At 26.4% G+C, this 13,952-nt stretch overlaps 1 protein-coding gene across 1 annotated transcript; it reads left to right on the forward strand.

Moving 5' to 3' along the window:
* The first annotated feature begins 459 nt into the window (after positions 1 to 459).
* Positions 460 to 10,273, forward strand: LOC129980568 (procathepsin L-like). Its single transcript, XM_056090923.1, has 9 exons — positions 460 to 613; positions 2,038 to 2,140; positions 3,687 to 3,836; positions 4,699 to 4,851; positions 5,241 to 5,364; positions 6,709 to 6,809; positions 8,224 to 8,384; positions 8,868 to 8,978; positions 10,038 to 10,273. Exons 2-9 carry the CDS (start codon positions 2,045 to 2,047, stop codon positions 10,135 to 10,137), a joined length of 996 nt encoding a protein of 331 aa, XP_055946898.1. The 5' UTR covers positions 460 to 613; positions 2,038 to 2,044; the 3' UTR covers positions 10,138 to 10,273.
* The last annotated feature ends 3,679 nt before the right edge of the window (positions 10,274 to 13,952 follow it).

A 13,952-nucleotide genomic window follows, 5' to 3' on the forward strand; every position in this document is an offset into this window, starting at 1 on the left:
ATACTTTTGATATGGTTGGAATATTAAGAATCGTCAAGAGTAATATTATATTAGACAAACATAAAAGTTTGCGAAAGGCAATGAAAATGAACATTGAAAACATTTCAAGCGATTTGAATGAAATATAAAGTTTTTTTCAGAAATTTAAAAATATTAGGATTACTTTAAGACTTATTCTGATATAACATAAAATGCCTTTTTGAGTTAAAGTCATTTTCACTTGTTATTTACCATATTAAAATCTACTATTCAATACAGATAAACAAATAAATAAGAGCAGTGGGGTATTCGTTAAGATATTTGTAAAAAAGTGTCAGCTGATTCGGATAATCTAAAATCAAGAAGATTCTTTTGTTCTCTTTTATCTCTCTTTTGCAATTTTCGCAAGATTAAATAAGCATGAAAGTGAATTTGTGAGATCATGTGACTCATTCATAAAATTTGTTTTAGTAACAAATGGGTGATTTTTTGATATACGGTAATATCAGATGACTTTCCAAACTTGATAATCCGAAATCTGAACCCTTTATAAACCGAGATTCATCCACAGACACCATCATTCAGATATTTTGGAGATACTCGCTTTACAATTGGATCTGACATTCCTTTATTGGTAAGAATTTTACATTTGTATTGTTTCTTTTTATATTTTAACTATATTCTTATTAATTCTTTCCATTGTGCTTATAATCTTCCATTTGGTAAAATTTTTATTTTGGATTTATGCAATATAATAGAGTCTTTAAAATTTTGTTGAAAAACATGAAATTAATTTTAATAATTTTACCTTAAAACAAGGAAATATTGGCGAATAACATGCTACTCTTTCATGTAATTTATAACTTACGAAGTGCATGTTAACATAATTTTTATTCCTTTAACATGCATTTTAGCATGATGTTTATAGATAGTAACAAAATAGGCTACGAATTATGAGACACAAAATTCATGCAAAGCACTGTACAGAGTAGCCTCTTAGATCTAGAGCTCCCGAATTGACATATAACTATTTAATTGGTAAATGGGCTTATTAAAAAATAATTTTTCAGAATTTTAATTAAAAATTATTTTTAATTTCGGTGTTTTACTTAATTATTTTGGCGAATATGATAACACAAAAACTATCCTTACACCATTTTAAAATTTAAAAAATAAGGTTTTAAATTATATCTAATTTATATGCATAAAATGTTTTTCTCTGGCTTTAATAAACTTCATAAAATATTTTTAATGACAGTTTGAAATAATATTTTTGTTTTTTCTTCTTCTGGATTTTATAAGCAGGCATATTGTAACAATATAAAATAAGAAAAATTTTGAATAATTTTTTTAGAATAATTTTTTAATTTAAAAAATTGGTCGAATCAAATTATTAGCAAGTCACGATGGTCGAATCAAATTATTAGCAACTAGAATTTAGATTTTGTTTTAATTTTTTTAAATTAATTCAATGTAAAATAATCAGTTTCTTCTTGTCCTTAAATTGCGATTCTTATATTTAGAACACAAAACCAAAATATCCAAAACTCTTTTCAAACTATTTTATTCCATGTAAAGAGATTAAAAAATAAAAGACGATTATTTAAAAAAACATTTGAACTAAATTATAGGTTTGCATTCTTCGTTTGTATATGTATCTTGTGTTTATAAGAATTTTCCATTTGGGATTCAATAATAAACTTATTTAAAGTAACCAGTATTACATCTGTTTTATTTGAAGTATTATTTTTATTTAAAGTGTTAATATTTCAAAGCAAAAAAAGATAAAACATGACAAAATATATCACTGAACTAATTGCGTCATTATACAAATAGACATTAATTTTTTAATATTTGAATTTATAAGAATTTTTATCTTAATTGCTAACTGATTTTATCCCGCGTAAAATGTACTTATTTAAAATACAAGCTCAAAAAATTTTAAATTAAAAATTTTTCTAATGATTTACGAAGGGGAAGCAGATCAAATAAATAATGCTTCAGCATTTTTCTTCTAAACATATAAATTCAATGTTATTAATATGATGTATTTACCAGGTGAATCATGAAGTGCCTCGCCCTGTTTGCTCTTTTTGCTGTTGCCGCAGCTAGGCATTCGCTATTCGATCCAGAACTGAATGAACACTGGGAAAACTTCAAGGTAAGACTTTTCATAAAGTTCTTTAATAAAACCAGCTTTGAAATGCATTTTATAAGTGTACTTAATAGTGGAATTTAAAAAAAATGTTTTTTTCTTTTTAGTTTTTAATTTATAGATCATTATAATGATTATTAAGGAATCCTAAATTCATTTCTTTCTCAAAATCAAAAGATCAGTTAACTAATACTTAAATCCGGAAAAATCGGTATAACCATCAATACAACACAAGTTTTAAAAACTATAGTACCTTCTAAAATAAGAAAAACATCGATTTCGATTTTTTCTTTACACATTCGAAAACTTTTTGTTTAAATTAAAATGTATAAAAATCTTAAAGCAACTCCTATATTATTTTATTATTATTTATTAAGTTCAGCCTAAGGCTTGCTGTAGCTACTTGTATATTCCTTGTCTAAAGAATTTGTCATTCAATCCAACAGCAACAAGTTTTAAATTCTGTGATAATTATAGAATTCTTTCATAAAGGATGAGTTGATACTATTTTGTTAATAATCATAAAATAATTTATTAAAAGTCGGAAATTTCTATTTGAAATAATACATCATTAAAAATTCCGATGTACTCGATTTAAAAATCAAATATTATTTGTATATAAATATGATACAATTTAAAATCAATAACTATAAACTATAATTGCATATGTCGTTGGCGTATAAATTATTTGTATATCATTAAATATTTTTATTTAGAAGTTGTTTTTATTATTTCTTCTATAAAAATGAAAGATAGTAAGCATATTTTTTGCACAAGAAATGTAGTGCCGTTTGCTTTTAATTATTACCATTTTCATTAACATTTTTGCATATTTTGTTATAAAACTGAACAGCAGCATTTTAAATTTCAATCGGCAATCTCAATAAATTAAAAATATAAATGGGTGAAACTTCAATTATTTTTGGTTTCAACTCATGGCTGTACTTAAATCATCGTCGGCGAAACAAAAATATGAAGTGTCTATCAAAATTTTAATGAAATTCAATTTTTTTTATAAAATCTTTGCTAAATTCCTTGAATTCTTGGAATTTAAAATTAGAAAATGTACTTTTTGGTGGATTAAGGAATAAAAAATAGATAAAATCTCTTAAAATTAGTTAACAAAGAAACTACTATAAATTAGATAATATTAAAAATAATTTCAATATTTATTGCTCATGAAGCAGATATTCTATCTAATTAAAAAATTATAAATTATAACAACAATTCCGAATGCTTAAATAAGCAAAGATTTCCATTTGTTTTTTATCAAACTATAATCATTGTTTCCTATTTTCTGTGTATACATTATTATGAAATCTAATTTTCTCATTTCCACAATGTGGCATTTTATCCTTTATTTATTTTTGAAATCTAACTTATCCGGTGATATTACATTATTTACCTGAAATACATTTCAGTGTATCTTATACTTTCAATTACAATCACAATGAAAAATTTTAGATTTGCCCTTTTTCTTAAACTAACGTTAAAATACCAGAATATTGTTAATTTAAATTTTAAAATAATAAATTTTTGATTATATTTTTAGAAAGTATTTGGAAAGAACTACAATGAGAGAGAAGAAGTGACCAGGAGACAAATCTGGGAACGAAGGCTGGCCGACATTGTCCGACACAACCTTCGCTACGATCTCGGACTTCACTCCTTCAGAAAGGGCCTCAATGAATACTCTGATCTGGTACGATTCATAATGGATGCCATTATTTTATTTAGAGATATTCATAACAACGAATACTCAAATAAGAAATTCTGAATATGTCAGATACAGGTTTTTTTTTTTAATTTTGACCTCAAATTTGGTTATGTACCTCACTTTGGGGTTATAGAATTGAATTGGGGTCATAGAATCACATATTTTTTTTCGTGAATTTATCAAAAATAGAGAGTATGCATTAAGAATCGTCTCTATACAGAAAAATAATTCTAAAATTTCGTGACGATTTTATTTAATTTTGTGTTTACCAATTTTCATCATTTTTTTAAGTTGGAAAGAGGTTATAAATTTAATTAAAAATTGTGCTGTTTTAGATTTAATAAGTATAAATTATATGTTTTTTATACTGAAGTAAACTAAATTTTTTATACCTTAGTTATGGGCGACAAAATCAATTTAGATTACGATTTCTGTATTATTTCTGATTATTTATGTAAATTACAGTTGTGCCACAAATTTGGTTTTAAAAGTAATACAAGTTTCTTTTGTTTTGATCAGAATTTTCATTCTTCTCGTTTAGAATAATGGCTTCACTGCAATATAATTTCAATGATAAATATTTTTATATTTAGGCATGAAAAGATTTTTTTTGATATAGTATTAAATTATATATATAAAATTTGAATTAAAGGGAAACAGCCTTTTTTAAGGGAAGTAACATCATCTACGTAATCGAGACAATTTTTGCTTTGGCATATAAAAAAAAACATATTCATATTTTCAGGATATAATTCTGAACTTTCAAAATATTATTAAGTAGACAAAATATACTTTTTTGTTTCTTAATATCATTCATAATAAGAAATTAATCCTTTCACACTTTTAGGAACACGATGAGTTCGTGAAAACCTTCAATGGCTACCGTCGTCAACCTGGTCATAAATCCAACGGAACCACATGGGTGCCGGCTTTCAATGCCAACATTCCTGATCAGGTAGACTGGAGGGACAAGGGATTGGTAACACCTGTTAAGAACCAGGTACGTGAAACAAAGTTATTTTATTGGCGCATAAAATTGACAAGCAATTTCATTAGTAAGCAATCTTGCCGGAGAAATATTTTAACATATTTCTAAGAGGAATGTGTTGAATATTGAATATTTTCATTAAATGGAATGAATTATTCACTGAAGCACATAAAACAAATTTATAATATGAAGCAGAAAATTTTACAGTTTAAAAGAGAATATCTAATTACAGTATAATGTGCAGTTAGATGTTAAATGACATGTGCAAACTGTCACGTGACTGTTGCACATGAGAATTTCCACTGATAGATTTCTTATCTTTTGTGTTTAGTCGTAAGACATATCAAATAACACAGAGATGATAACACCTGAAATATAATGGTTTCTGTTTCTATTCACAGCAACAATGCGGTTCCTGCTGGGCCTTCTCTACCACTGGTTCTCTGGAAGGTCAACACAAAAAGAAGACAGGCCAATTGGTTTCACTCAGTGAACAGAACCTGGTAGATTGTTCTGAACCAGAAGGTAAATAATATTTACTTTAATTTTTTTTTATAAATAAGCATTTACTTATATGTACTTCCTTCCCTTTACACAAAATATTTTTTTATAAATAATATTAAATGAAACAGAAAACTATGGTGGATAGTAATTTCTCAAATTATGCGGCAGCATATCTGAAACCAATTTCTATGCTTAGTAATATTTACATTCCCCAATTTACTTGGCGAATTTTAGATTACGCCAAGCACCGTTTTGCACAAGATGTCAAGATTACGCCACGATGGTTGAATTGTGGTTTCATTTATCGATGATTTATTGCGGGCGATTTCAAATAGCGATGTTGTTAATTTTTTTGATGATTTATTCGCGGGAGTCATAAATACTAGCCAGTACCCAAATTTCATATGATGGAGAAGTATAGTATATTGTATATTGTAAGATGGGTTGCAGAACGCCGGCTTGAGAATGAAAAGGCCATGGGGATAGTCTGTAATCTACCGCAAACCATTTTTTATAGGATCTGGCTATCGTTGATTCCATCATGGTGATCCAAACCTTCCTGCGGTTATGTAGTGAGAAAATTTGGAAAATATTTTGCAATAGATGCCATCTGATTATGATTCAAAATTACACTGGCCATTTCAAACATGTAATATTAGATATGTAATATTGATTTTACAAATCAACAAGCCGGAGAAATAAATTTTGAAATTTTTGAAAAATGATCCATTATTTCCTTTTGCATTTATTTTAGAAATACGTTATAAAAACAAGTGAACTGTATTTGTGTTTAAATATATTATTAGAACAATGAAAAAAATTTTTAACATAAAAATAAATTTTTCTGCCTGCTGCCGAAATTTGAATTAAGTACAGTCCTTTTTGGACTAGGGCTTTTCAATGTAATAATTAAATAGCAACTTCAGCAAAATAATGTACTTTATAATATTAAACATTCAAACGCTAAAAATAATACGACCTTAATTTATTCATATTTTCAAAATAGAAATTTATCCAAAATCAAGAAATCTGATATTTTGTAACAGATGATTTTGTTCCTAACCCGTGCTTCCCATAATTTTGGGTATTTTATATGGAAAATTTTTTGAAGCGAGTGATGAATAATTTTTTGGAAAATAAAAATGGGCTATGAAATTAATTTTAATTATAAAAAATTTAAGTAATATGTCGATTTTGAATGCTGCACTTGTAAATAAAGTAATAAAGACTTGAATAATAATTAAATTTTTACAAAACAAATAAAACATTAGATGCTGTGCATTATATTTTTTTAAAAAATTAATTTCAATTAAGAATATTTTTAACGTGGAAGGTTCTCATATAATAGCGGCATTATTTTTCTAGGCAACCAAGGATGTGAAGGAGGTTTGATGGACCAGGCTTTCCAATACATCAAGGACAACAAGGGCATTGACACAGAAGACTCGTACCCATACACTGCTGAAGTAAGTATTCTTTTTCTCCCAGATATACGTCACTTTTTTAGAATTTTTGTATAATTGTTTATAATGGTTTCGATAACAAAGATAAACTTCAAAAAAAGAGAAGAAAAATTCAACTGAATTTGAATAATTATTACTAAAGTCTCAATTAATAAAACAATTAGATTTAACTTTTTATTAAAAATATTATTATTATTAATATATGTTAATTGTTGATTTCAATAAATTTACATGTCCATGTGAAGAGAAAATTTTAAAGAATAGCTATTAACTAAAGGACAGTTGGATTATATAGGAAGAAATGTCTTTGCATTTAACATAAAGCTTGCCAGAAATTTCTTAATAGCAGAGTTGCTATTTTTTGAGGAAGCAACTAACTAAACTACTAATTTATTCGAATGACAATTATTAGTAGCACGACAAAATTTCAGTAACAATATTCTTACTCTCAATATGCATGACACATTCTAAACTATCAAGGTTATCATTTGACTTTAAATTAGTTTTAATATATTCAAATTTATCTCATTTCATTAATATACAATTAACTTAATGGATCACTCAACTGAAGTTTTGGTGAATTCGTTCCAGTTTACATTCAGTTAGGTACTTAAAAGAGGTATTATGTAGCATGGATCGGCCCCGATAACATATAATTATTTTTAATATCATTTAATATATAAGATGTTAAATTATCTGTATCAGTTTAGGTCTTGCAAGAAACTGAGGTTCAAAAGTTTCAAATGAATTCGGTTTTGATCTATTACTTTGAGTATATCAACGATTTGTTATGAACATTCTATTGAGTTAAAATATAGTTAATTTTATAAAAGCAGCTTATTGTAAAAATGAGGAATATAGCTCCAGTAATATGTGTTTTGTACCAAAAAACTTTCGGCTCTGTAGAAAATTAACAAACAGATTTCATATGGCAAGATATTTTGCCACATTTAATTGCAGTCGTTGTTGGATAGTCGTTGGTTCTAAATAGATATCAGCAATATCAAACAGTTCTTATGGTAAAAATCTTCAATTCTCAATGTGCATATGTCCATCAAGTTTATTTTTCTTATTGACAAAAGTATTGCAATAAAGTTGTTTCCCAATCGAATCACTATTAAATAATGTGAAATGTTTTGCTACAGAAGTTAGTTCTTGAACCACTTTTCTGTCGAAATGAAATTTGTTCATGAGTAGCTATCAACCTGGTTATCTTGAAGTGTTGTACTTCCTTAAATTTAGCATACTATTTTTTGACACATCAAATATAATATCTATCAAACCCTATGGAATAATGAGTATGAGAAAGTGAGATTAATCTTGAGGTTATTGAAGACCTCGATATAAACACTCCTGCAGCTCACAGTAAGTAAAACGTATTAGTGTGAAATTGTAATGAGTAAACTGTTAATTGCAGGACGGAACTTGCCACTTCAAACGATCTGCCGTCGGTGCAACTGTCACTGGCTATGTTGACATTCCAACCGGAGATGAGGAAGCTTTAAAGAAAGAAGTTGCCACTGTTGGACCCATTTCAGTTGCCATTGATGCCAGTCACGACAGTTTCCAAACCTATCAGTAAGCGATTTTTTTTACTATATTATTAAGACATTGTGTAGTATCATCTATAATAGTTTTCTGGCATAAAATTATAACACTGATAATGGATAGTTAGAGCTGTTTTTTTTAAACTAGCACTTAGAATAAGTGCTTAAATAAGTATTTAATCTCTTTGTTAGAATACTTCCAACTTATCAATAAGCAATTGTTATTACATTTATATACAAATTTTCTTTTATTTTTTTAGTATCAATATTCCAATGACTAATCCTTAGTAAAAAGAATTTTCAGATTAGATTTCCTATAATATGATACAGCTTGAATTAAATAGGTTGAAAGTTTGTTGAAATTACTCACATACTGAAAATTTTATCTCTTCTTTTAAGTATAATCGGTTGCTTAATAAGTATAAAATATTTTTTACATGGTTAATCACATGCGAGTTCTAAATGATTTACACAATTTTCTTTCAAAGAGTGCACATGTTTTGTTCTTTTACAGGGATGGTGTCTATGACGAATCCGAATGCAGTTCTGAACAACTCGACCATGGTGTTCTGGTTGTAGGCTATGGCACTGAAGACGGATCTGATTATTGGTTGGTTAAGAACAGGTAAGAATATTCTATATGGAAACATCTAATGTAGTTAAAATTATTATTATATCAACATAAATTTGTATAAATTATATTTTTGACAATATCTATCCGAAATACTTAAATGAGTTTTTAAAGAATGTAAAAAAGAATTATGGCTAAGTAATTGGACTTTTTCGGAGCGTATGGATGATGAATGTCAAAACAATGCATTTTAAATTACAGTAAATCCAAAAAATATATCATCATTAATATTCATAAGAAACGTATTTTAAAATAATATTTGTTATCGTTAGTTGAAAGTTTAATTCAGTCAAAGAATTAGCTTAATTCATTAGCTGTCTCGATCCCCATTTTGGAATTTTACATATACCATGGTTCCAAACATGTATTTGATACTCCTGACAGTGTCGCTTCATTCCATATATCTCAGCCAACGTTTTGTGTAGCAGAAAGTGTGCATTCGGTTCTTCGCTATTTTTTACAATCGAACGAATATCAAATTCGTCAGTAAGTTGAATGGAACTGAATTGCCAAATTTGAAACATTATATTTTTGATTTGGTTTTTATATCATATTGAAATACCATATATAAATATATAATTTAGAAGTTATAGTAACGATCTACGTATTCAGTCTTTTGTTTTTTATTGAAATGTTTGTTTTTTTACCACTTTACGATACCCTTTTTTCAAAAATATCAAATATTTTCAAAACAAAATCTGATTTGATCATAATTATAACGTTATACAGCTTTTTGTACATATACGTAAGATATCAGGCTTGTATTAGTTATAAAAATTGACATTTAATGGTTTATTAGGATTTTCAAATGTTATCACTACTGATTTTACTTAGAAAATTTCTTTCGAATATGAAGATTTAGATACTATTAGTTATTTTTTATATTTTGCATTTTTTTAAACAGTTTTAAAGGCAATTTATTTTTTTAAATATTGTATCCTCATTTTACAGTCGCTTTCCAATTTTATTCTAAAAAATTAATAAAGCTTTTTTTATCAACTACTATTTGGATGTAAAATAATTCCTTTACTGATTGCATCAAATCTTTTTCAGCTGGGGAACCACCTGGGGCATCAAGGGATACATTAAGATGGCAAGGAACAAGGATAACCAGTGTGGTATTGCCACCCAAGCCAGTTACCCATTAGTTTAATGCATTCAAGACAAGGACTGTGGTTTTTTATGTCATAGATTTAGGACATTTTCTTGTTATATGTACGATTGAAATGAAAATTGTGCATACTTTGTTACATAATATTATTTTTGATAAAAGATTTTAATAAAAATTATATTAATAATCTTTGCTTTTCTATTTAAAAAAAACATTTTTATTCTTATCATTAAAAATTAACAGTTGAGGAAAACTTATAAATACATAATGTAGCTTTATTATTATTGGAGTAGATTTATATTTATGTTGTCTAACATGCAGAAAATTCATTTTGTAATTGACAAATTTATATTTGTTTGTAAATTACAATAGTTTATATAGGGTTCTTTAACCCGTATTCAATGCTTATGTACTTGAATAATTTCGACAATATTTGAAGATCTCAGGCTCATTATCAAAGTGATTAAGAAATTGTAACGCACTTACGATTTAAATATAGAGGGACTGTCAAAGTTTCATTTCATTGTTGTTATGTCAGCGAACACACAAATCAAAATTAATCATCAAAAACAATTTGAAACAAACAGTGATCCATTAGAATCCACAGAAAAAATTCAATGTCAAATTTGAAAAAAAATAATGTTTAAAGAAATAAATTAGCAATAATTTCCAATTGGAATGGAAATATTAAGCCACAATAGTATTTCGTATTATCATAATGCTAACATAGGCAAACGTTCCCGAGTTTTGAGAAAAGTATAACATCAATCTGAATTTCACTGCAAATATAAAAAGTTGTTGGTGCAAATAATTAATTTTTAAAAATTTATTAACGTTAAAAAATTTGTATAAATGAAAGCTAATTTTTAAAAGTTCGAATTGGTGTAAAGATGTTTTAAATGCAATAGTATACTGAAAGGTATTGAGGAAAGACATTAAAATTTGGATTACATTTTACTTAAAAATCTAACAAAAATTTTGGAAAAACTCCTTTTTAATGAGCTTTTTCAAGGAAAAAGTAATTGCAAACCAAATAATAGATCAAGATCAATCATTCTGATTGTAATGTTTTTAACGATTTTTGCACTATGAAATGAACAGACCATTAACATATAGTATACATATAATATCAAATTAACATTTCTAAAATATTTTCTCAATGCTCTTTCGATTTTGAATGATTTCTCAAAATAGTTATATTTTTTGAAGATATTTCTATTCATAAAATTTTCAATTCAAGTTTGTTTTTTTCAGCACTATACAACATTAAGTTTCACGTTACAGGTGAGATTACAAACCTATTATTAGAAAAGAACAATGCACAGAACTTAAAGAATAAGATTTTAGAAAGATAAATTAAATACAATCAGTCAATTAAAAATAAATTTATGGAGTAAATTTATTTAAATTTATCAATTAAAAATAAATTTTTTCCTCAATCTTTTCAGTGAATATGAGATTTAATTGAAATTAAGCACAATATATCTTTGTGCACACATATCTTTTCTCGATTTACAAGCTAAGTACAAAAGGCAACTAACATATAAAGAAATAAAAGTGTGATGTAATTTTAAATATGTGATTTGGAACTGTTAATTGTCTTTTATAACCTAATGTCACTTATATGCTGTATAGTTTATATTAATGTATCTCTATCTGAAGAATTGTAGAAAATATTTATTTGCAATAACAATGTCAAAATTCAATTTCTTTGTCACAATCTCAGAATAAAGTAAACGTATGAAAAAAAATTGATTAATATATTAATCCATTATATTAATTTAACGTATTAAAAATATTTTAATATTTATTAAGTAAGAAAACTTTTAGTTATTCAAAAAACCGGATCAGAAAAACTTTTGTTTTTAACATAGCTGCCTTTTCGCTTATTTCAATTTTTGACTTGAATTTTACAGCATATTGTAATATAATGTAACGCAATTTTTGCTCAGCTTTTTGAGTTGTACTCACTTCTAAAATATATCATCAATAAACGGAAAAGATGAAAATAATTTTAATATTTGAAATGTTTTCGAAATGCAAGAAAAAAGATCATTTTCTGACAGTTCAGTGAGAATTTTGCAGAACATTCAAGCAATGTAGAATTCTGACAGTTATCATATTTCTTTTTCTTTCTTCTCTTTTATTATCATTAGTCATTTTTTATGATAACTACTTCTCACTGAAAAAAGATTTACGATATGAAAAGCTTTAAAAATATATCACCAGATGTATCGATGCAAGCAGGGAATTGATGTTGCATTGAATACCATTGGTGTTGCTACAGTTTGTCAGGGAAAATAGGAATTCCATGCTTGAGCGTTTTTAAAGGAAATAAAGAAATTGAAATTTCTATTCGTAAAACATAGCGACTTACTTGATTGAAGCAAATTCACTTTGCTTACTTCATTTCTCATAACAAATTTTATGAATAAAATTGGCTAATTTATACATTTAATTTATATAGAATGTTTGTTTGTTACCTTACATTTAATTTATATAGAATGTTTGCTTGTTACCGTACATTTAATTTATATAGAATGTTTGTTTGTTACCTTACATTTAATTTATATAGAATGTTTGCTTGTTATCGTCTTTAATCGTCCTTGTTTCTATTCGAATTTTTTTTTAAATCACTCTGTATATATTACATTTTTTAGAGTTTTGGAGAACTTTCATGATGAAGAAAGTGCACATCTCAGTCTTGTGTCCTTGGCTTCTTTTCTTCTTATTCTTTTGAAGTCTTGTAAAGAAAATATTTTTCGATCTTCCATAAAAATGGCTATAATCCCAAACAAACTAACTTATTCAGTAGCATTAACTTTTTGTTTTACTTACAAATTTTTATAACACATGACAAAGACTACAAAAAGATATAAAAAGAAAAGAAAAAAAATCATATAATCAAATAAAATATACCCGATTTCTTTGATGATCCAAAAATGCTCGAATGTACATACTCCTAAATATCTGTTGTAAATCATCTAAGAATGATGTTTGAAATTCAAATAAGAAAACTCGAGATTCAAATCAAGATACGAATTCTTAAATGAAAATTTCATCTTAAATATCAAATTAATAATAATTAGTAAAAAAAATTTCTCAAGAATTAGATAAAAAATAATTTTAATTTTTAAAATACTTTCTTTTATTATTGTAACATACATATCCTGTAATTCAAAATATTTATTTGTTCTGATCATATCACCTGATCAAAAACATATGATTTGATGAAACAATTATTGTCGAAACTGCAACAGTAGAATAATTTAATATTTGGTAAAAATGAATTCTTCATTTGATAAAAGAAGTTCAAATGCGTTACAATCAATAACATTTACATGCAAAATCTTTTTAATATAATATATAAATGGTTTTCATGCAATTTACGAGAAAGATTTTTTCCTTACAACTAAGCTTCCTAAGAAATAATACAGCTCAAACTGCCAAATCTGATCAAAATACCTTTGACTTAATGAAAGATTATCCTCATATTTTTATACTACTCGCCATGGTAATCAGCTTAATTCGACTTCATGAGATTAATAATCACTAAATTTTAAATTAAGCGTATTATGTAATGGATTCTTCAACAAAATACTTTTAAGCTTAAAACTCTGATAATAATAGAGAATTTTAGAAAACTATTCTATTCCTTGTACTATTCATTTCTTTACTATTCTGTCATTTCGCTAAAATGTTGAAATTTAATTTAAAACGGAAATGATTAATGCGCAGCAAATATAAAATATTTCTTGCTAAATCAACTATATATTTTTTTAAAAATTGAATACAGAAAATAGAATTGCTCAGCTTTGAAATTTTATGGGCACTACATAATAGTTTAAAATTTATGC

The sequence above is a fragment of the Argiope bruennichi genome, chromosome 8 (assembly GCF_947563725.1).
Source record: "Argiope bruennichi chromosome 8, qqArgBrue1.1, whole genome shotgun sequence".
Lineage (NCBI taxonomy): Eukaryota > Metazoa > Arthropoda > Arachnida > Araneae > Araneidae > Argiope > Argiope bruennichi.